The sequence below is a fragment of the Thunnus albacares genome, chromosome 2, assembly GCF_914725855.1.
Source record: "Thunnus albacares chromosome 2, fThuAlb1.1, whole genome shotgun sequence".
Taxonomy (NCBI): domain Eukaryota; kingdom Metazoa; phylum Chordata; class Actinopteri; order Scombriformes; family Scombridae; genus Thunnus; species Thunnus albacares.
Genome location: NC_058107.1, coordinates 27,728,211 through 27,750,825, shown reverse-complemented (window position 1 = coordinate 27,750,825; position 22,615 = coordinate 27,728,211). Strand labels below are relative to the sequence as shown.

At 40.8% G+C, this 22,615-nt stretch overlaps 1 protein-coding gene across 1 annotated transcript; it reads right to left on the bottom strand.

The window, feature by feature from the left end:
* Window positions 1–380: 380 nt before the first annotated feature.
* On the bottom strand, window positions 381–21,584 carry adamts12 (ADAM metallopeptidase with thrombospondin type 1 motif, 12). Its single transcript, XM_044376435.1, has 24 exons — window positions 20,595–21,584; window positions 20,041–20,405; window positions 14,781–14,958; window positions 14,425–14,633; window positions 14,253–14,336; window positions 13,378–13,502; window positions 13,125–13,274; window positions 11,887–12,030; window positions 10,810–10,954; window positions 10,623–10,715; window positions 10,320–10,465; window positions 9,983–10,152; window positions 8,731–8,864; window positions 8,423–8,543; window positions 7,253–7,497; window positions 6,680–6,821; window positions 6,421–6,547; window positions 5,219–5,429; window positions 3,971–5,080; window positions 3,046–3,198; window positions 2,690–2,866; window positions 2,279–2,425; window positions 2,008–2,161; window positions 381–1,823 (listed from the first exon to the last, which is right to left on the bottom strand). The coding sequence occupies exons 1-24, from the start codon at window positions 20,710–20,712 to the stop codon at window positions 1,708–1,710; spliced, it is 4,764 nt and encodes a 1,587-aa protein (XP_044232370.1). The 5' UTR covers window positions 20,713–21,584; the 3' UTR covers window positions 381–1,707.
* Window positions 21,585–22,615: the final 1,031 nt, after the last annotated feature.

Genomic DNA, 22,615 nt, shown 5'->3' with positions numbered 1-22,615 from the left:
GGAGCCTGAGAAATCTGGGCCAGCTGAACCCGATCCCTGAAACAGAACCTGGTGCTGCTGATTCTGGTATGACACATCCAGCAGCATCTGGCGCTCTCAGGCGAGAATGACCTTGTAGACATGAAAGGTCACGAAGCAAAAAACCCACGAAGAAATGAAGGGTATGGTGTGCTAGATAAATGAGGTGTTAATATTCTTCTTAATGTTGTTATTATTATGCTATGACTGTGAAGCTAACATTTATTTTAAAATATCAACATCTACTTATTTCCTGGGTTCAAACCTGAGCAGGATAAGATTTAAAGATGGATGGATGGTTGGAAATTACACAGACTAACTACACGGATCATACAAACTCATTATAAATATTTAAAGGCATTTTTATTTCATGACCCAGTTACAGTTAAGTAGTTTTGCTACAAACATCTTTTATCGTCACATTTACTGATGGAGACATACGGAGGAGGACAAATCACCCAGGCTGACATACAGTATGCATGACAGTAATGCCTGTACAACATCATGCAAATACAGCGGCCATCCTTAGAGGGACCTGAGAGGGATGACCTGCAACACCTCTTTCTCATTAGTCAATTTCACACCAGAGGAGGAGCACCACAGGTTTGACTACAGAACTGCACAGGTTCTGCAGTTCACTTAATTATTATTGACAATCATTTATAAAAAAAAAAAAAAAAAAAAAAAAAAACTAAAACAGGAAGTTTTACCCAGACCAATGTAAACACACAGTGCCAGCTCTCAATCAAAAGCACAACTCAAGCAGGAAAAAGAAAAAATATATGAGTAAAAGACAGATATTATTATTCATATTAACAATTTAATAAAGGAGGTCACAAATATCTTTATTTACATTCTGTTTTTACCAGTTCTCTTTGAAATAAAAATATAACTGGTAACTTGACGGTTCAACTGCGAATCATCAGCACATTGATTTTAAAGCACCACTGGCCCACAAAGAGATGTAGGTCATAAATGATTTTTTTTTCACTGAATATAGGTGTATACTGTACCTTGTGTTATAATCTCATTTATCACTTTCAATATAATAACTATATGAGAGTAACTCATGTACTGGCTTGAGCTTTTGTATCCTTTGAAATTAACTTCTTGATTATTTTTTAATCAGTAATTACATGTTTATTTTTATGTGTTTTGAACAAATTATTGTATTTTGCACCAGTTAAATCACATTCATTACAGTGCAGATTTTGCACGCTGTCCTTAAGAATCAGAAACTGACCTGTTGCTAAATTAGCCAACATGTCTTTTACTTATAGAGACTTTATTAATAAAAGAAATATTTTAATCATGACATTTTTGCAGAGTGCTCACCTCAACATAGCTCCACAATCAATGAAACATATGGATTGTTACAAAATTTGTAACGGTCCAAATGTGTATTCATCGTATTGTACATGAGACATCATGTTTTGGCTTTTTCTCAATGAAAATTATTCACTTGGGGGAAAAAAAAAAATCATTATCTTAGTCGACCCAGTTTCATTTGTACAGTACTGATTAAACTGTGCTGGTTGTAGTGTTGTGAGTATTCGCACTTTGGTTTGGACGTGTCAGTCTGTGGTTGGCATGGCTCTATGCCAGCATTGCAGAAGATACAGTAAGAATTACTGTAGTTACTTTAGTAGCGATGTGTTCCTTGTAACGTGAGAGGAGGCGTGACCCTGTCTATCGCCCACAGGTGACACAACACTGTCTTTTGACCGACCTGAGAGAGCAGCGACCCAGCAGCTTCAGCTTGTCACAGAAGCGAGAGGACATAGTGTTCTTCCTGCAAAGTGGATCTGTGGAAGAGAGAACACAACTCGTTAAAGGTCAAGTTTATTGATACAGTAGAGTTTAACAGTTTTAACAGGCTTGTCTCAAAAAAGACGATAACAATTGCGTGTGTGTTCATAGTGAGTCTGCTTTTCAAATCACCCACTACGCCAGACATACAGACAGGCTGATTAAGTGCTGCGTACAAACCTGTGTTGGTCTTGCATTCCTGCATATTGCACTTCCTGAGTGTTTCTGGTTTGGAAATCTTCTCACAGAGGCTGTTTGGCATCACAGCCAAATCCTCTTTACTCACACAGTTGACGTCACGCTGCTGCTGACCCCCTCCGCAACTCACAGAGCACTGCAAAATAACACACATGCACATTGACACACACACACACACACACATATAAGTGATAACGGTATAAATACAAATATCCTCATGGCTTCAGGACAATCGTGATCATATGTCACTGACCTCCTCCCATTCCTCTGTCTTCCAGTGAGTGCAGGGCTTTAGACGGCATGGCTCTGTGCTGTTTGGCCTCATCGGGGCGCTACAGCGATGAGGCACCAGGCAGTACACCAGCCGCTCCCTGACGCCCTCGCCACAGCTCCCAGAGCACTGAGGAAGACATAGGGATTCATGTTCATATTCAAATATCCCCTTTTTGCTATTCAACATCTCAACAAACAATCTCTCTGATTACATCTGTATATTACACATAGAACATGAATGTAGACAGTATTAATAACTTTGGCCAAGTGGGAGTTGTGTGTGACTCCGGAGGTGAAATATTCTTAATGTGATACAGCAGAGGCTACATTTTGCATTACATTTTGAACACATAGATGATATATAGAGATTTAATGTGTAAAATGCTCCTACCGGTCCCCAGGGTGACACACTCCAACTCATACAGGGCCTGTGGGGGCAACTTAAGGTGCTGATGGGTCTGCTGGACATGGCCTGACAGTGGAAAGGCCTAAGAGGACGTTTATTCTGAGAATCAACACACTGGACATCCCGGTGCCTCCTTCCCACCACTGCACAGTTATCTGAACACTGTGGAAAACATCAAAACATACAATGTCTAAAAAACAAGGCGACAGAAACATGGCCGTTTCCTCCTCTGGAAAAATAACAGGTAATAAGTGGAATTATAATTAAGTATTAAGTGTAATTAAGATGTAATTAGTATTATTATCAGATTCAATGACTGGAGGAAATCTAACGTTACCCACCTTGCTCCAGCTGCCACTTTGCCAGGTGGCACAGGGTTGTAGATGACATGTGCGTGCAGGCTCAGGTCTCTTCATGTTGGCACAGTCTTCATCATTCTGGGAGCTGCATGCTACTTTTCTCCATATTGCGCCAATCCCACATGTTGTTGAGCACTGGATTGGGAAAGGTAACTATTGATTAAGTCTCGAACGTCTCTGTGCTTAAGCAACAGAATCATTAAATAAAATGTAACACAATCAAATCTAACTATGTGTCTAAAGAGATGTGGTTTTGTATGGTTCAGTCTGCACATATTTAACATTACTAATTCACTACCTTTTTAAAGCCATTGGGAACTTTTCTTTCAGTGAACCATGAAAATCAACTTGCAGAGATGTAGAACATGTTTTATACAACTAATCCACCACTGAATGAGTTCTTTATATCACATTATCCTCAAGCAGGACTAGATTTAGAAGCAAGTACTATTCACTTTTGATAAGTTCATTGATGCTCCAACATCAGAATCAATAACCAAACAGCATTCAAGAAATGTCCAAATATATATAATCCCTTTCTGGATGTATGTGCTTGCTTGCTAATTGTTTGTGTCCTGGGTTTGATTTTCTGGTAACATCAAAACACATATCAAGCTAGCACATATTAAGCTACATTGGAACTTCCAATAACAGTTTTCAGTACCAACCAACAACTTCGCTTCAACGCAAAAATAATAAAATTTTAAAAAACCATGAAGACAACAACATATTCATAGTGATTGATTGTGTGGATGTCAAGACTTCAAGTCAATTTTCATAGCATTCATCCTTATAACATTCATTTTCATAGCATACAAAAGTGTAATGAAACCTCTATGTGCTGGTATAGTACTGGTATAGTGCTTTATGGATTAGGATAATGTGATCATAAAATCTCTGCACCCACCTCACTCCAGTTCCCTACAACCCAGAATATATCCATGCTGACGGGCTCCCTGGCCATCAGGTTGCGTTGGTCACTGGTGGAGCCTCTAATAGGACTTTCTGCTCGCTGGTTCTGGCTCTTTTTGGGCCGGGAAGAGGGCTTTTTGGCACGCGGGGCAGGACTGCTTTTCTTGGGTGTCACGGCAGGTTTCTTCAGTTTAATAATCTTTACTGTGGACTGGGGCGATGCTGCTGTGGTGAGTGATTTTCTTGCAGTTGTGGAAGGAGCTTGTGTTGTGCGGGAGACAGTTTTCGATGTAACAGAACGTCCCTTTGACATGGGAGTAGTGAGAGGAACCCTGTGTGTCCTGTGGCTGTATGGATTGATACGAGGGGTGGTGTGTGTATCAGAGAAGCGATAGCGATGAGTGGTCTTTGCCCACGTTTCAGTACTGGTGTGTGGGGTGGAGTAGGAGGTTGTGGTGGGTGCTCTGGTCGTGTGCGTGGTAGATGGACTTGTGATGAGTGTATGTGGTGTTGGTGTGGTTGATTTAAGAGGATTTTTGAGTGATGTAGCTGTGGTAAAAACATCCAGGTCAATAATCCCCTCCTCTTCTGTTGTCCTATCCTCAGTAACATAATCATATCCTGGAGTATACATTACCACATTCGGTGTACTTCCCTCTTCTCCATTCTCCCTCTCTTCCACCTTTACCTTTTCAGTATAAGTGGATTTCATAGGGAGAACTTTTTGTCCCTTATGTACTACATCCTCATTTTTACTCACTACATCATTGAATTTATAATCATCTGTGTCAGTGATTTCAAGGAATGTGATTTTAGGGGTTAAAAGGGATGTGGTGGTAGGAATGAGTGGTGCAGCTGTGGCCGTGGTGCTCGTGGGAGTCCAGGTGGATGAGACAGGACCCTTGGTGGGGTGGCTCTTAGGTGGGAAGATGCGGCGGTACTTAGGGGAAGGTCCGGGTCGTCTACGGAGACTTGAGTTTGGGCAACTCTGCAGGGCACACAGTGATCGGGTCCGTGGTTTGGTTGTGGGGTCGCAGTTCTTTTTGGGTGCTAATGCACATATGACTGTGCGTGAGCGAACACCTCCTCCACATGTCACTGGGCACTGCAGAGATGAAAGAACATAGATGACACATTCACTAGAGAAATATATTAAAATATGGGAGATTAATAGAAAAGGGAAGGAGGGGAGAAAAATCACTAAATGTCTGTGACTTGAAAGGCAAACTAGAAAAGGGCTTACCTCTTCCCAGAGTCCGACAGCCCAGTCCTGTCCACAGGGAACATCTCTGTTGCACAGCACTATAGGTTTGGGTTTAAGAAGATGCCTGCACTCCACTGGGTGGAGCACCCTTTCTTCCCCTGAGACTGTACGGACGCAGAGCACTGTTCGCTTCCGCACCCCGTCAGATCCACAGGTGGCTGTGCACTGCTGCCAGCCTCCCACCCACCACCTGAGGAAGAGGCGACAGAGAGGAAGAGAAAATAGAAAGACAAACCCAACAAAGGTGAGACAGTGAAAGGTGATTTGATATTCAAAATAACAAATACTGAAGAATATAAACATGTTTCTCTTTTCTCATTTAAAAAAGGAGCAAAATTTGTCCTGTTAAATGTTGTCAAATCACAAGCAGCTGTACAAGAACTTAAATAAAATGCCTAAATAAAATGGTCTAAAATAGAGCTGCAACTATTAGTTGATTAGTTGTCAACTATTAAATTAATCACCAACTATTTTGATAATCAATTAATCAATTAATTGATTATAGCTTCTCAAGTCTGAATATTTTCTGGTTTATTTAGTATTCTAAGAAACGGAATAAGTGATCGAAATTTTATAGACCAAATAACTAATCGACAGATTAATCGATAATGAAAATAATTGTTAGCTGAGGCCTAGTCTAAAATTGGCAAAATTTTGATTTAAATCAGGAACTAGACTACATAAGTACTTACACTATACTACATATCTGACCAGCCATCCAATGCAAACTTTGGGTACTTGACAGTTTTTGTGCTACAAACACATTTCAGTTGGTACCAAAGAAGTATTGAGGCTCAATACCCAGATCTAACAATAAAAATATCAGTGATTAAAATAATTTCATTAATTGGTTCAACTGATGCTGTTTATCATTATAATGAAACCAAGTGTAAACGGCAAGGGAAGAAACAAAGATTATCTGTAGCAACTAATTGGAAAATCTAGACTAAGTTTTAAAGATGGCTGCCCTTTACTTTCAAACCAGCCATAATATTCAATGAACAGCAGCTAGTTAGACAGCCTGGTGATTCTATATAACAATATAACTGCAGTGCTCATCAAGCAAGATTTGTACAACTAAAACCACAGTTAATCTGTTTTGAGGTCATAATAGTGATGCTACTGACTGACGGAAAACAGTTACATTGTATGAAGTAGAAAGAGTATTTGAAAGTACAGACCTGGCAGGACAATCCATATTCTTACACTTCCTGTGTTTGTCTTCTGGACGGCTCTTTGGGTCACACAGAGACTCATCCACTACACCCACATCAATCTCAAAACAGAGCACAGGCTGGTGCTGCTCACCTAAGACAGACAGAAATGAGTATTACCTAAACGTCTACTTTCTGCCTTTCTATTAAAATATCAATAACCCCCCTACTTCTATCATTATATTGAAGAATAAACTAAGACAATAATATTAAATGCAACACAAACCTAGTCCGCAGGTGGTGCTGCAGTCTGTCCATGCCCCGTGTCTCCACCTGTAAACGGGTTCGATGACCTCATTTCCTGTCTCTCTGCTCTTCTTGATGGTGTACTCGTACTTTATACCTGGGTTCTTCTCCTGAAACAACAACTGGACAACCACATGAATTATTACGCAAAGAATAATTTCAAGACTGTTAGTATTACATATTTTTATACTATAAAGTAATATTTTTCTCTCTCGTCTGATGTTTTTGAAACATCAATACTAGTGCTTATTGATATTTTTATTTTTTTTTTTCTTCTCCCAGAAATGTGTAGGCTGATTTGACAGAGTTGGATGCTGTTTGGCTGGCTATTCTTGAAGTCTACCACTCGTCTCTTACCCTTGTTTTATTTATTTAACACATGCCCAATGTGTAAGCTACATGCTGGAGAAAAATCTAAATAGCTAAGGTAAAAATGTCAATTTTCTACTGTTACTTCTACATATCTCTGAGTGCGGAAATATTAAACCCATGTAAAAATGGACACCCTACAGTCCCTTCAAACACATTTAACCTCCGTAGTATGTGGGCCTACCTGGAGCATGACTGGATGTTTGGTGGGTCCAGGAGCGGTCAGGTTCTCCATGTTCCCACTGCGTTCATAAAAGAACGTTGTCCCACCGGCCTCATACTCCCCGTTCCACTGGATGATGAAGTTGCCGTTGAGGAAGTACTCCTCTAACCCTTCGCCCCTCAGAGCCAGGAAGTTACCTGCCTCCTCCACTTCCTTTACCAGGATGTCCCGCGCCCCCTCAGGTATCAGACCCACGTCCACGTACCCTGGGAGAGTCGGGAAGGGAGTCAGAGTCACAGCGAGGTAATGGATGGCCCACCATGGCTGCTGCCACACTCACATCCAGACTACCAGACAGTTTCTCTCTGATCTTTAATAGAGGGTGGGCTCAGTCTGTGGGGGTGGTTGGCATGTGTGTGTGTGTGTGTGAGTGTACGTGTGCGTATTCGGCGTGGGGGGCACTGCCCTGTCTCTGTTTTTTATTGTGTGTGGATGGGGGGGCTGGATGGGGGAGGACGAAAGCAACTATGAGTGGGTCTCTGGAGTTTAATGATGTTTGTGGGAAGGTGTGTGTTTCTGTGTTTGTGCAAAGGAGGGGGAGGTTTTCTCTTGGTCTAAGCCTTTTGAAGTCTTACACATCTGGGCTGGTTATCTGGAAAGGATGCTGTGTGGGGCAAACACACACAGACAAAGAGCGGGGGAACGAAGAAGAGAAGGAGGGATGTTTTTATCGTTTTAGAGGCTCTTTCTCTATTAATCTCTCTTTGCTTTGTGTTGATTCTGTGGGTGTGAGTTACACTTTTCCAGGCACAGTAAAATCAGCCAAAGCCAAGCAGATCTTTAAACAAATGCAAACATGAGCCTGCAAACACACACACACACATTACACCAGCCAAGTACAGCAGGACAAACAGCTGCACAGTGTGGACAAGATGGCTGCTATGACAACAAAGAAACAACAAAATGTGGCGTACTGCAAATGAACTGTCCTGAAATGACCTTGTAGACATAAATGTGAATTCTGTGGTTTTTCACACTCTTCTGGTTGAGGCATCAAAGCTTTCCCTTAAAAGTGACTCATTAATAGGTTGTCTGTTTTGTGTTACTACATTTTTAGAATTGTATGGATTCTTATACCTAGATCATTTAATTTGTCTGCAGCTGCTCAAATATCCTTTGTGTTAAACTCACCGAAGCCTTCCCCGTCATCAAACGACTTATAGACTGTCTCACAGCTTGTGCCATCGCCCAAACAGACGCCACAGCGATCCTCCACTGCATTTGAGTCAATGCCATAGTCACAGCCTACCTCCTACACACAAAACACACACACACACAAATACATACAAATATAACCACAGACACATTACAGAGTAACATAACGTGGAAGTTTGTGCAGAAACACTCTTCCCTCCTTTGTAGAGTAGTAACACTGTCTCATATCTTGCTCCACTATATCCCCCCCAGTCTCTTTTTCGTCTCTTACCCAGCCACACTACCTTGCACACTCCATTAATGCAGATGTTTCTAGACTTGTTGTTCATGAAGCACGGCGTTCCATCCGTCACAGCATCAAGCATCTTCTCCGAAAAATACTCATTGACTGGTCGACAGTGCAGCTCACACGGGTTTACTAAAGACAGTTGGTGAGATAGAGGAGAGAGAAGATTGCATTTTAACTCCAATGAAATTAGTGTGTTAGTCCATATATGCCAAGCTCAAGTGTCTCAGGGACTAATGTTGAAGCATATTTCTCACTTTGTTTCCACACAAAAAGCACTTCCAAAAAATAACATGTAATTGTATGAACAGTGATTTGAATGTGTTTAATTCAGCAAAAGTAACAATTGCACAAAGCTGTACTGAAGCATTCAATCAGTCAATCAAACTTTATTTGAATAGCACCTTTCATACAGGTTTGTGCAATTCAAAGTGCTTTGCAGATGAAATGTGCTAACAAATTGAGACTACTGCACATGAAAAATTTAAAAAAAGATGAAAATGTAACAAAATAATATAATACATTTAAAATAAATTGGAGCTGCAATGATAAGTTGATTAATTTATTAGTCGATTGACAGAAAATTACTTTGAAATAATGATCAATTAATTAAATTTTGAGTCATCTTTTAAGAAAAAATGCTAAAATTCTCTTGTTCAGGCTTCTTAAATGTTAATTACTGTCTGGCTCCTTTACTAAACTAAATCTCTTTAGGTAGTGGACTGTTGGTCTGGACAAAAAAGACAAAAGACATTTGAGGTTGCACCTTGGTGTTTTGGAAACAATGATCGACATTTTTAACCATTTTCTTACATTTTGTAGACCAAACAACTAATTGATAAATTACGAAAATAATCAACAGATTAATCAATAACTCAAGTAATTGTTAGTAGTAATAAAAGAAGAACTTGATAAAACAGATAGACAATGAAATAGGTAAGACGGAATAAAACATTTTAAAACACTAAATCAATAAAACAAATGAATTAATAAATTAAATAATTCTCATAAAATCAATTTCTAATCAAAAGTCAGGCTGAAGAGGTAGGTTTTATGTGTTTACCCTTGTTGAGATAAAGGGTTAAGTATAAGATGAAGGGCTTTCCAGTGTAAATGCTGCCCCCTGTTGGGTGACAAATACAATCACACCTACTAATCTTTATAATATGAAAAAGTGTAGAAGTGCATTTGTACGTCTGTCTATCTGTGGTATCTACAGTAATTATATATTTGAGGCATTGACCACTCACATGGGTTAACCACGGGAATCCACTTGTAGACCTCATTGTTGTAGGGCACAGTGTCAAACTCACTGCACAGCATCTCTCTAAAGGTTGGGTTACTCTTCTGGCAGGGTTTTGTGTTACAAGTCCGATAACGTTTCCTTTCCCCTGTGCAGTACTTTCCCCCGAACTCTGGTCTGTGGAGAACAGAAGCATACTTTGAATCAAGCAGGTGATTTGTTGCAGGAAATCATATTTTATGAGGTTGAAAAACAAGAAAAGGTTGAATTATACATAAAGCACATGAAAAAAAAGAGTTCAAATGTGCCTCAAAGTGCATGGCAGATCTAGAATCAGCTCTTACTTGGGGTTGTTACATTCCCTGTCAGCTGACTGAACTCCAGTCCCACAGGTCCTGGAGCAGTAAGACCAAGTAGTCCACTGTCCCCAGCCTCCATTCACTGTCTCTGGGAGTTTACCCACAATCACACATTCTCCGGAGATACACCACTGAGGGAGAAAATGCTGGTAAGATCAACCAAATAACACTAGTAATATGATACACGTAATATTGAAAATCTCCGTGCCAGTATCATCCTGACAGCTCATTCTCTTCCCCAGGCAAATGAAACCCAAACCCTAACAAGACAAAGCAACTGGCATCCACCTTTCCTGGTCCACAGCGAGTACCATCTATAGGTGCGTCAAGTTTGGATCTGCAAGAGCCGTTCACCGAACACCAAAGAATCTGGCAAACATTCTGAAACAAAGACATAATTTAAAAAAAATTTGCAAAAAAAGGAATATTTCCTGACATTCAGTTTTCATTTGATGCTTTTGTGCACATTACTTACATCAACCTCATGGCAGAACGTAGCATTTGGGCCATACTGGAGCTGGCACTGGTGGTGTGTGGTGTAGCGGACACCGAGGCGTGCCAGCGGAGTGGTTAGGTCCCTCTTGGAAGGGCGGTCATCCAAACAGAAACCCCAACCACGACTAAGACAGGGAAATAGATCTGATGTTTGATGTGTGACATTTTGAAAGAGATGAAAAAGAGAAAAGGGCACCAAGCCTGGTGTTGAGAAAGATACATGACTAAGAACAGAAAAGAAAATGTTTAAAGGTCCAACAGAAAAAGACTCCAGACTCCAGGAAAATCCTTGCTCAAGACTACTAACATGCCAGTTAAGCAAGGATAAAAACTGGTACCATGTGAACAAGCTCAACATTCATGCTTTTACTTTGAACTTTGCGGTCTCTCTCTCTAGTGCATTGAATAAAGTGATGGGAAAACATTAGAATTTGAGAAGATGACTGACTAAAACAACATGCTGATTCAGAGCTCAGAATTAAACAAACATGAACTCTGACCTGTGAATTTGCAAGAGTTTGAGGTGAATTTGCATTGTTGTCAGAAAAAGGAATCTTTGAATCACCACACAGTGACCACCACCACACAAACTACCACAGAAAACTATAAAAGGCAAAGTGAGATGCAGATGATGGTGCAGACGTGACTGCCCTCTCCAGTTCCCTTTGGCTCCTCTTGCTTGTCTGTCATTCACTGGATTTTCTGGCTTTATATGAATTGTGCTTGTACATCTTATGTGTATGTATGTTCTTTGTTTCCCCTAAGTTTGTCATGGTTTGATACATATCAATGTTTTTTTTTCCACCGAACATGTCACCCATTGTGTTTTTTGGATCATTTGCGCCGACTCCATTCAAACCAGCGCCAACATAACCACTTATCTCCATCTAGTGCAGTATTACTCTTATCTTCACAGTGATTTCACAACCTTTGCAATTCACTCAACTTGCGGACAACTTGTGTGTTCCATAAAAAGAAAAACAGTATAAAAGTTGAGCGAATCGTGCTGTTATGTAGCGAGTAATGGCATCAGAATAAAACACGTATCCAGCCTTACTCGAGGAAGCGTGTGATGTATTCCTTGGAGCAGGACGACCAAGTGAGAGGTGAGCTGTCGTACATCAACTGCCTGGACATGATGAACGGGTGCCTCCCTTCCAGCTCGCAGTCATTCCCTTGGCCGTCGTGATGAATTCCAAAGCTGTGTTCAAACACAACCAATATGGCTGACTGTGATCTTTTTATTACACATAAAAAATGTTTTGCATGTAATGAGAGCATTCATGTTCTGGCAGACATGGTGGAGGCCTTCAGCTCTAGGGGCTGCAAAAAGCTGATACCTTTGAACAAAAAACTTGCTAATCTCAGTAGAATTCAACATTGATGGTTAATTTCTGTGCTTTTGAGGAACTGTTATCAATGCCAAAAACAACAGCTGTGTCTCACTCCTGTAATACATGCAAGTTACAATTTTATTTTCAAATTTGAAACAGGTCCGAAGTCATTTTATTGACTTCTTTTGGTGCATGACTTTCATCACTTCCTGTTGGTACAAAGCAGTAAAGTGCACTACCTTCTTGCCCAAGTACACTATGAAGATTAATACATAATATATACTTTATATTAGTGGCACATAGTGTGGGATTTTGTCTCAGCTTTCTTTAGCTTAAATGGAGATCAGTGAAAGTCTGATCAGGCATGCTAATGTTGTGTGACCTGTTCTCCTTCATTTGTTACTCAGTCTAAACCATATACCTCTTGGCTCTTTCATATATTTTCCTGCTACCCTTTATTTAAAATTCATAAACAGGTGTTAACGATAAATAATAATAATTAATACATTTGTTCTGATTGAACTGAATTACATTGAAGCGGCATCTCAAGAAAGCTCTGGAGAAAAGACATTATGGTTTTAATCTAAAGCTGAAAACAAATCTCAATCTCAGTCTATTAATTTTTACGGGTACTAAATGATCTACACCTACACCACATCAGTCTTCTCAGGTATCTATCGTTTTTAAGTCTGGTTATCAGATATTTATCAATTATAAGCATACAACCAATTCAGTAAAAGGCTGATGTGCTAATGCTAGGATATTTTATGACACAACTGTGTATCTGCTACAGAAATTGATCATGGGGACAATATGCTTACTTTGTCATGCAACCTATTGTTGTAATATTCCATTATTCCAGGTTTCAGATAAATCACAAAATGAACACACACACACACACACACACACACACACACACACACACACACACACACACACACACACACACACACTCACGGACCTGTGACCCATTTCATGAGCGATGGTGAAGGCGACAGGTAGGCCTGAGTCTTCATTGATGTTGCAGCTGCGGTGTGGTTGGCACATCCCAGACAGATGAGACAGACCCAGAGTCTCACAAGGCTGGTTCATCCCAGCACAGATGTCTTTCCTGGGGGCGAAACACAAACAAATTATGTGTGTACATGTGTGTATTATTTACCCATTTCATTTAAAAGTTTTCTATTAAAATTGCATATGTGTGTGTCACTTGCCTGGTGACCAGCACAGCTACGTCATGATGAGCCGGATGTGTGTCACTCTGGGGATTTAAGTTTTTCTGCCAGGCACAGAAACTGGCCAAAGTGGTGTCTGCATTGTGATCAATCTTCAACCCTTTCTGCAACAAACAGCAGAATTACAAACACCATTATGTACATTTTTGAGATAACTTGGATTTTTGAGATCAGAGCACTTTGTGGATATTTTTAACCTTCAAGAAAAACCTCCCTCTTTTATTTTCTTTCTTTCACAGGAAGTTCATGGTGCAGTGTTAGTTACAGAACGGTAACCTGTGGCTGTTCCATCGTCTTTAGTTTGAGCACATTTCTGAGAGGACCCCACCTGACATGACTTACAATGCAACCAGTTCACCTTCATTTACTCTCTATTGTAAATAGGTGTTTATTACATGCAAGGCGACAGGATTCCTTGTAATGCAGGACAAGAAAGGGGAAAGGCGCAAGTTTTAAAATCAGTTAACTTTATACAAATATGTTTTTTCAGTGTGATCAGACATTTAATGGAACAAAGAATTTGGATTGTTCTTGTTGAAACATCCAGTTTTTTATCGAACAGATTTAAACGTACAGTTTAAATCTGTTCTCTGGTTTGTCATGCTCTCAGCAGACAAATATGGACATCTGACATAAATCAAGATGAGCGCATAATCTCCAGCTGGATGCGCAGTGTGCAAGGAGTTAGAAACAGGGCCAACTGAAGGAGAGACTCATAGTTTTCTTCATCTACATGCTACCCCTTAAAAGGAGTGCTTCATAGATGTGCACGTGCTTCTCATGTTCCACATTTAATGCATGCGTTGCCAAAGAACACATGATAAAAGCACTCTTAAGTTTCTTGAATAACTTACTTCTTCTCCTTGTAGCAGAATCAGGCGAACCAGGATGACGTGGATGGCATTTCCAATACTGGCATCATGAAAGATCCCAGCCACCTGTTAACATAAAGATTATTTACTACTAAAAGTATGATTGGATGAATAAGGGTAAAAGTCAAAACAAAAGTATACTCTAACCACTCACCATGTTCATGATCGTGAAGATATAGGATTCCACATTATCGCTGCCGTGATATTCGATGAGTTTCGAGTCAGCCACCACCATGGTCTCCACCCACCGCTCTCTGCTGACTGAGCGCTGCGAGCGGGACCTCGCCTGTTCCTCCCCCATCTGCTGCTCCCTCTCCCATTCCTCCCTCTCCCTCTCCACCTGGACAGAGTCCCTTGAAGCATCTAAAACATAAGTGAACAATGGAGTCCATCACTTCCTGTACAATAATGGCCTAACACAAGCCAAGACGGAGAAAAGTGCTCACTTATGTACAATTAGACAAACACCTGCAGGACCATTCACTGACACTTAAAGAACCAGATACACACCTTGAACTCCACAGGGGCTGTGTGTCTTTTTGACCTCAGAGCTGCGTTTTTTTCTGTGAGTTTCCGTGGTAACTCTTGAGTAGACGATGTGGGGCTCTGGAGTCCCTGCAGGATCATCAGGAGATTTCTGTACTGGCTCAATAAAATAGTGTCCCTCTGGTAGGGAGAAGAAGCCTCTCTGTTGAAAAAAAATACATACATGAAAATGCATGATTAAAGTGGAGATGACTGAGTCTGGGCACAGAGAAATGTTTTTTATTCATCACTATCTTTGCACTGATACAGATACCTGAATTAAATCTACATTGTCTCAATTATAGTCATTCTTTTCTGCCATAGAATTCCTAATTCAGTTTAAAAGTATTATTTAAAATGTAAAACCCTAAAATCCTAAAATCTTGCCTAATGCAGCTTTAAGTCCCTTTTGACATGCCATGCATTCTCAGACTTTGACTAGAAAACAGACAGAAAAGCGACTTCCGAGTAACCAGCATGCTTTTGTGTTATAATATTTATGAGTGCAACAACAAATCTGACAGGTAATGACCATAGATTGTAGTGCTTCAATAATTCCCACACTTAAAAGGTGAGAGGTCAGTCGTCCCCTTGTAAAGCCTGCTGAAAAGGTCATTCCTCAGTAATTTCCATCAGCGTGGAATCCACCTTTAGTCAACAGATCTGTATATGAACAGAAGCATCCCTCCCTTTCTCCTTCCCTGAGGCACATTCTAGGTCTGCAGCAGCAATATAGAGACGTTTTACTAAGTATGCCCTGCATGTTCCCACTGGTGCGCGCTGATCGGCGGGGTCTGCTGGTGAACACACACATAGACAAGAACATAGATACACGCCCCCACATACAAATACACCTACATGAAAACATACATACACGTGTACACACAAAAAGGAGCTTCGAGGGGGTGTGTCAAACTGAGTCCAAACAAGCCCAGACTATTCTGGGATCAGCCTCTCCCTTTCTCACTAAACTAACATGCAAAAGACTGAATTAAAGAGGGATAACTAATTCTTTCCAAAGGCAAGTACAGCTGAGTAAAGAAATACTTTAAATTGCTTTTGTTCTTGAGTAAAAGTTACACATATAAATATTCACGACACATGAGACTTCACAAAGTGAAAAGAAACTACTTAACACGTACAGTAGATGTCAAGCAAGAACAACATGAACATTTTTTAGGTACACTGTCGATTCTTGGATATCTGTCTGAGGAGCCAAAGGCAGATGTGAAAAATTAGGCCATGCAGTCTTCACTGTTAGGCCAGTTGTGGTTGCAAGGAACTACCCTGCTGTTTACTGCAGTAATGCAGTTCAGCTTTCTGGGTCATCCTAACAGTTTTACGCATTCATTCAACAGTTTGCAGAGCTCTGACTGAATATCCCATTCCTCCGTTCAGGGAGTTCAAAAAGTGCATGTCTGGAGTAGCGGTCCCTTTGGAAAGACTATGTTGCTCCACCTGTTACACTGAACCTTGTAAAACAAGATAACATCCAAAAACTGAACAGAAACTTTGTAGGACATAACTAAGTGGTTCAGTCTTTCTTTTCCATGTAAAACTACCAGCTGAACAACAATAACATAGCAAATTATAAACAAAAGCCCTCTGTGTATATGTCTGAGGTTTGGTTATTTTTTGTCCAAACTCAGATTAAATAAAATATTGTGAAAGGGTTCACCACTGACTCAGAGTGTGGGTTTTGGCCAGAAGTCCCAGAGCTGTTATGGACTCATCTACAAAGCATGCAGGCACATATATCTACAGTCAACTGGGAAAGCTTCCCAGAGGCTCTGTGCAGAAAACACTAAAGTGGTTTCACTGTTTCTTTGTATCTCATGTACACACTCTGTTTGACAGGATCATCATGTTTTCAGATTATGGTTTGGTTTTGCATTTGCATCGTTTCATTGTGAAACAAAACACACACAAAAAGTCTTAGGTGGACTCCTTGGGCATTTTCTGTTATTATACCGGTCGTCTCATATATGTTTTCCTGAGTGTTTAACTTCCAAGTTAGTCCCAGCAGAGAAAAGCAGGTGGTGGAGTGCAGAACAACCAGGGAGGAATGCTACAGTGAGGCCCATCCAAACATTCAGACCATTGCTCTGCATGATCGGTATGATCTGCATAACCAATACAGTCCTACTGTGCAACACAGCCTGCGAGGCTTTGCTTGTACAGTGTGGTTATGGTGTTACTTGTGATCCTTAAATTACCATGTACGGATCCTTTGTGATGTCTGTGCTCAACAAACAAAGACAAACAACTTGAAACGACACCAACTAGGACTTTGTTCTCCATTTGAGCAAAAAAGAGGGATTATTTTTTTGCTCTAAATCTCGAGTGCTCTGCCAGCCAGAGTTCACCTTGCACTTTCGCCACCTTTCTCGCCACTTCTCCCCCTGCCACCTCCTGCCCCTCTCCTGCCCCTCTCCTCCTCCTCTCCATTAATCCCCCTCCTCTTACCTAGAGGAAGCGTGTTTGGGTGTGAGGTGCCAGAGCTAGGGGAGGTTACCATAACACAGGTCTGTGTTCTAAATACAGCAGCCATGTGGAACTGCTTTACTTCTGTTTCCTGCTTCTGTGGGTTTTGTAGTGCAGGCCAACTGGGTCTGGAATAAAGTCCCCGCTGTTGCACAGAGCCTGTGGCCTTAGAAGTGATTAGTGGGACACAAGGGGAGGCGGGGGCGGATGGTGCTCATTACTGCAATATGATTAATCACAATTATTTTCTCCCAAGCAAAATATTTGAACTCAAATAAGTGTTTTTTTTTTATAATTACAGGTTTCACTACATTTACTTGCCTTCATTTTTTTCCTTTATGAGATTATTTTTTTGCCTGAGAGCTATATCTTCCTCATACCTGCTTGTAAAAGACATTATCATTTTTCATCTGCATAGTGCGAAGAAACATGCATTTAAGTGAAGAAAATACCGATATAATAGGTCTGAACCTGCATGTTCTTGTTTTGTGTTGTGCCTCGGGGATTACAAAAGCCTGAGAGAGCTGCAGCTTTGCTCGAAATGAAGGTTTTCCCACAGAAACAAAAAAAAAGGACAGTGACACCAACCTTCACCCAGCAATCCTTATAGTTTCACATTTACAGTAAATAATAAAGGTAACGTGAACTGAAGCACAGCTCTATTTTTTTTTTTGAGCAAATGTGACTTGGTTTTTGTATCCAGAGGCTGGGTGTTATAATGACAGGATGTCGAGGGGTTAATGGAGCAGAAGGGACCACATTATGACTTAGCATTTAAAAGTTATGATCCTGTTCTATCACCTGCTCTGTGTCAGGTTTTCTTTATTTTGTTCACTAAAGCCCCACCAAACACAGCCTGCTCTTCATTTAAGAATGACAGATCAGGTTGTTGGCAACCTGTCCACAACTGTAGCTCGAGGCGAGTATGCAGCAATTTCCTATTAAGTTTTGTTATACAAACATTTTGAAGGGTGATTATCTTCACCAACAAAGGCAGCACGTAAAAAACAGCTATTTAATTGCAAGACTGTGGACACTAATATCATTTTGAACAACTTGAAAGGTGGTCAGTTATACTATTGGAACCAATCTTTAACTTATCCTCCTTGTTTTTGAGGAAAACCTAGTAACAATTTGCATTGGGTTATTAAGGAAACGGTGAAGGATTACATTTTGAAATTATTTTATATGGAACCTAATCACCTTTCTTTAAATTTATTGTCATCATTATTGAACAAATGATTATCATTAATTCATATTTGACAGCAGTGCATCTCTTATCTGTCTCCTGAGGGTGAATGACCTCTGTAGCAGCTGGCAGGGTTTCTCTCCAACATCTGTCTGGCTGAGTCTTGCTGTTTAGTGGTCTCCCTGTGGTTTTCGCTGCTATAAACCTTCTTCCACAGAGGAGAAAATCAGTGTAATACATCAGAGTGGTTTCCCTGGTGGGTTGGAAAGAAGGGACAAACTGGAGCATTTAGGTTTGCAGAAAAAAAACCCCTCTAAATATGGTAAGTTGTAGATTGAGGGAACTTTGAGTGACATAACACATTTTCCATTGAGGATTACTTGAGGACATGTGAAGTGGGTTAAGATATAAATGATTGTGCTGAAAGACTGGCTGTCATTTCAAGTCTGGTTATTCTGAGTCACATGTGACGAATGAACTGCATTTACAAGATTTGGCAGAGAGAGGCAGTCCAGCCCACACAAACATAACAGAGAGGCGGAAGGCAAGACCCTGCAGGAGAGGCATTCCTGCTGTGACACAATCAAACACACCGAAACATTCTTTATGACTAAAACTGACACATCCCATCATTTCAGAGGGGGGAAGTTCTTCATTTGCCACATCCTCTTCCTCTTTGGTTGTTTCAAAATATTTTTGTAAATCAAATGAATCAGTTATTATTCAAAAATGATGTGCCCTGAGCGTGTCCTCTCTCAGCAATGGGTACAACATAAACTTCTCTAGAAATTTCCATATGGTGCATATCTCTTTCTTTCTTTCCATTAAAATTCCTCATATGTTGAGCTTCTCACTTGTCTTTCTCCTGTCTCCAGCTGTCCTTTGTAGTTGAACTACTTGTGTGATTAGAAACATTACAGCCTGAATAAAAAAAGCATACATTCTCAGAACATAAAGTATGACCCTATTTCCTGTCTCTCCATCTGTCCAACCTTTCTCCTCCAGTCTATAAAAAATGTGCCAAAATCTATTACTGAAGCCCTTTCTCATTGTAGAACAAAGTAACACCGCACTTCCAAGAGTGGGGGGATGCAAAGAGTTTCTGCAGGAACAGACAGTGATGTGAACGAAAGAATGAATGAGTGAGGGTGAAAGGAAAAACATCTGAAAGACAAAGAAGACAGAAAGGGTCTCATGGTTGGCCGAGAAGCGGCAGCCGTCAGTGGGTCTGCAGCACAGTCGTTCTGCAAATAGTGTCAGGAAGTCTTTGAAGGGCAAACTAACAGACAGGGCACTGTCAGATGGAGGGGTTTGCTTAACAGCCCATGACTGCCGAAACCACATACCACTTCTCCTAGAGTGATGTCCCCCACTCTCCTGCGTCTTCTAAGAAACTTTCCTGCCAAAAGGAGCTAGATTTTTCAAAGAGATATGACCTTCAGGGCAGGCTTAGGGAGGAGGATTCTGCACAAAAGCTTCATGTGGATTAGAAGATTCAATCTGATGAATGAGACACTAGTTAAAATTGACCTTTAAGCCCTGTTATGTGAGTAAGATGATGCGATTCCTTACCAGTCCTTTACATGTGCTGATGGCAGCAGTTCCTTGCACATCAGAGGCTGCAACAGTGCCAGTGAGGTGGCAAGAATTCCCCTCAGAGAGACGATGCTCAGTGCTGTTGGCACTGCCGTTCCGCCTCTCCAGGATGTAGTCACTTGAAACCAGGTGATTGTTTGCAGTCAAATTGAACATTAAAGCGCGACCCTCGTAGTTGACCTTGTAGTAAACCTGTCCCTGCAAACCGAGGGGTCGCAGGTCACGCCTGACTCGCCCACCCGTGAAGTGGTGAGACAGGGAGTGGGACATGAACTCTCCATCAGGATTGGTCTTCACTGGGTGGACAATGGACAGATCTGATTCTGGCTGGGTCAACTGACCTGTAGAATAGAGTTGAATACAATACAATGGAATGGGGTCCATACAGGTGTGATGTAAGGATTACATAAATTTTTAATTTAGTGCATGTTGGTATTGATATGCACTTAACCATGCAAACTTTACAATTTATGCATTTAATTCAGATCTGCACAGAAAAACAGCTTCTATGAGAGCTGCACCACACTGACCTTGTTCTGCAAAGAGGGAGAGAAGTCTGCCAGAGTCGGAGAGCTCTCCGTGGCCGGCTGCCAAAATGAAAACAAAGTGTAGCAGAAAAAGAACCGGGCACTCCTGCGAACATCGCATATTTCATGTAACCAAACTCAAAGCACTGGAAAAGAGTCCTGGGCATTGGAGTGGCAGTGGCGTTAGAGGCGACCACTTCGATCCTGCGTTGCACTGTGTCATGACATGAACAAGCTCAGAAATCTCCCCTCACAAAGGGAAACATACACCGAGGAAGACTGGGAGCCAGATCATGGTTTAAAGAAGGAGAAAGCTCCGGCTCTGCGAGGGGAGGAAGGAGGGGAGGAGTGTTCTTCGGGCCGGTGTCTACTTTCCTTGCAGGAGCAGACCAAGAGCGCCGCTGCAGAAGAGGAAGAAGCTTCATTGGTTTGAATGATGATAGTGGACCACCTTCTCTGACCTAGCTGTGTCTAGACTTGTCATTGAAGGCTTCACCAGGCAGTGGCGCATCATTAATGGGAGACAATTTACTGCCTCTTTTAAACACGCTTGAGTAAGATACGTGAATCATTTACGATGAAACTTTATGGGAACATTAGTCGTTTCATTTCAACATCGTTGCACAAATTACATCATGTAAAACTGCAAGAATCCAAATATCACTGTCAGTCCACACTAATCAGAGTGTATGCAATAGTTTTACACATTTTATTCAAGCATCCAACATAAGCAAAAGGTAAATAATAATAAATAAATAATAAAAAAGATTTCAAATATCTTGCTACTACTTATGCTGTCAATGAATAAGACTTGGTCATAGACATTATATCATCATGATAAGACTAAATACCTGTTACTCAAAAATCAACACTTAACAATGGAAAGATTGTTAAAGTAAGTTTGTGCGATGTGAAAACGCATAAAAATGACTCACTAGTGTGACCTCAGTACAGGTGCAGTGATGTCTAACCTACCACAGTCATACCAAGTTGTGCTCCATGGACCAGATGCATAGAGGCATAGACTTGGAAAAGTGAGAGAAACACTATTCTGAAATATATGTATTAGTAATATTTTTGCATAATGTGCTGTTGGCGTTTTTTGGGACATCTATGCAGATCTCATAATTCTGTCAAGAAGAAAAAGTCTAAAAGTCTAACAAAAGATAAATCCTGTGCAAACACGTGTACTCTTAAATTGCCATCACTGACAAATATTTGTTCATGCCATAATGCTGCTGCAGTCTCTGAGCAGTAATTTCTTTACAAAATTGTTCTGAATTTGCCTTTTTTCCTTTTTGTTTGTATCAGTCATTGTAGCGGATACAAGGAAACCAGATACCAAGAATTCCTTCACACTTACACAAAATATACAAAACGGTTTATACTTCAAAAACCTCCACTGGGTTCAGCTATAAAAGTAGACAAGAGAACATCTCCAAAAGAAACTTTTCTGATGTCTATGGTGCTCTATGGAAAAACTCTCCATAGGACACTATTAATTATTTCCAGAGAACACTTAAAAGTCCCTGTGTAGCATGGCATACTGTATCTCAGGGTAAAAAGCTTTTTCAGGAGTGTATCCTCTGCAGGCCGTATCAGCTCTCACCTCTCTGCTGTGGTCCAGTTGTCTGATATTTATCCCTGGAGGTGATTTATGTGTGACTAAATCACTTCTGAGACATGACACATTCCCACCTGTGTTTGTTTCGGTCCATGGGAGACACAGAAGGACACAATGCAGCAAGCTCATTAAACTGTGGAGTCTAATGGCATGTCTATCTATCTGTCTATCTATCTATCTAGCCTGTAAGCCTGTATAAAGGCTTTGATGGAAATGAACCTACCACAGACGTATCTACTGCAGTGTTTGTTTGGTTTTTTTTTAATAAATCTGGGTAAAAGTCCAAATGTGGTTCAAGGAAGATTTAAATTAGTAGTCCTGCAGTTCTGGCTGAACATAAGACTGTTGGATAACGGGGCAGCAGCTTTTCAAACAGGAGGACTTTTGTTAGATTTTTCCA

Excerpts from the sequence above, each read along its gene's own strand:
- adamts12 (XM_044376435.1), bottom strand. The coding sequence starts at position 20,712 with ATGCGATGTTCGCAGGAGTGCCCGGTTCTTTTTCTGCTACACTTTGTT. Across the intron at positions 14,959-20,040 it reads TCAGCACATGTAAAGGACTG|AGAGGCTTCTTCTCCCTACC; the intron begins GTAAGGAATCGC and ends TTTTTTCAACAG. Across the intron at positions 8,544-8,730 it reads GCATTAATGGAGTGTGCAAG|GAGGTAGGCTGTGACTATGG; the intron begins GTAGTGTGGCTG and ends TTTTGTGTGTAG.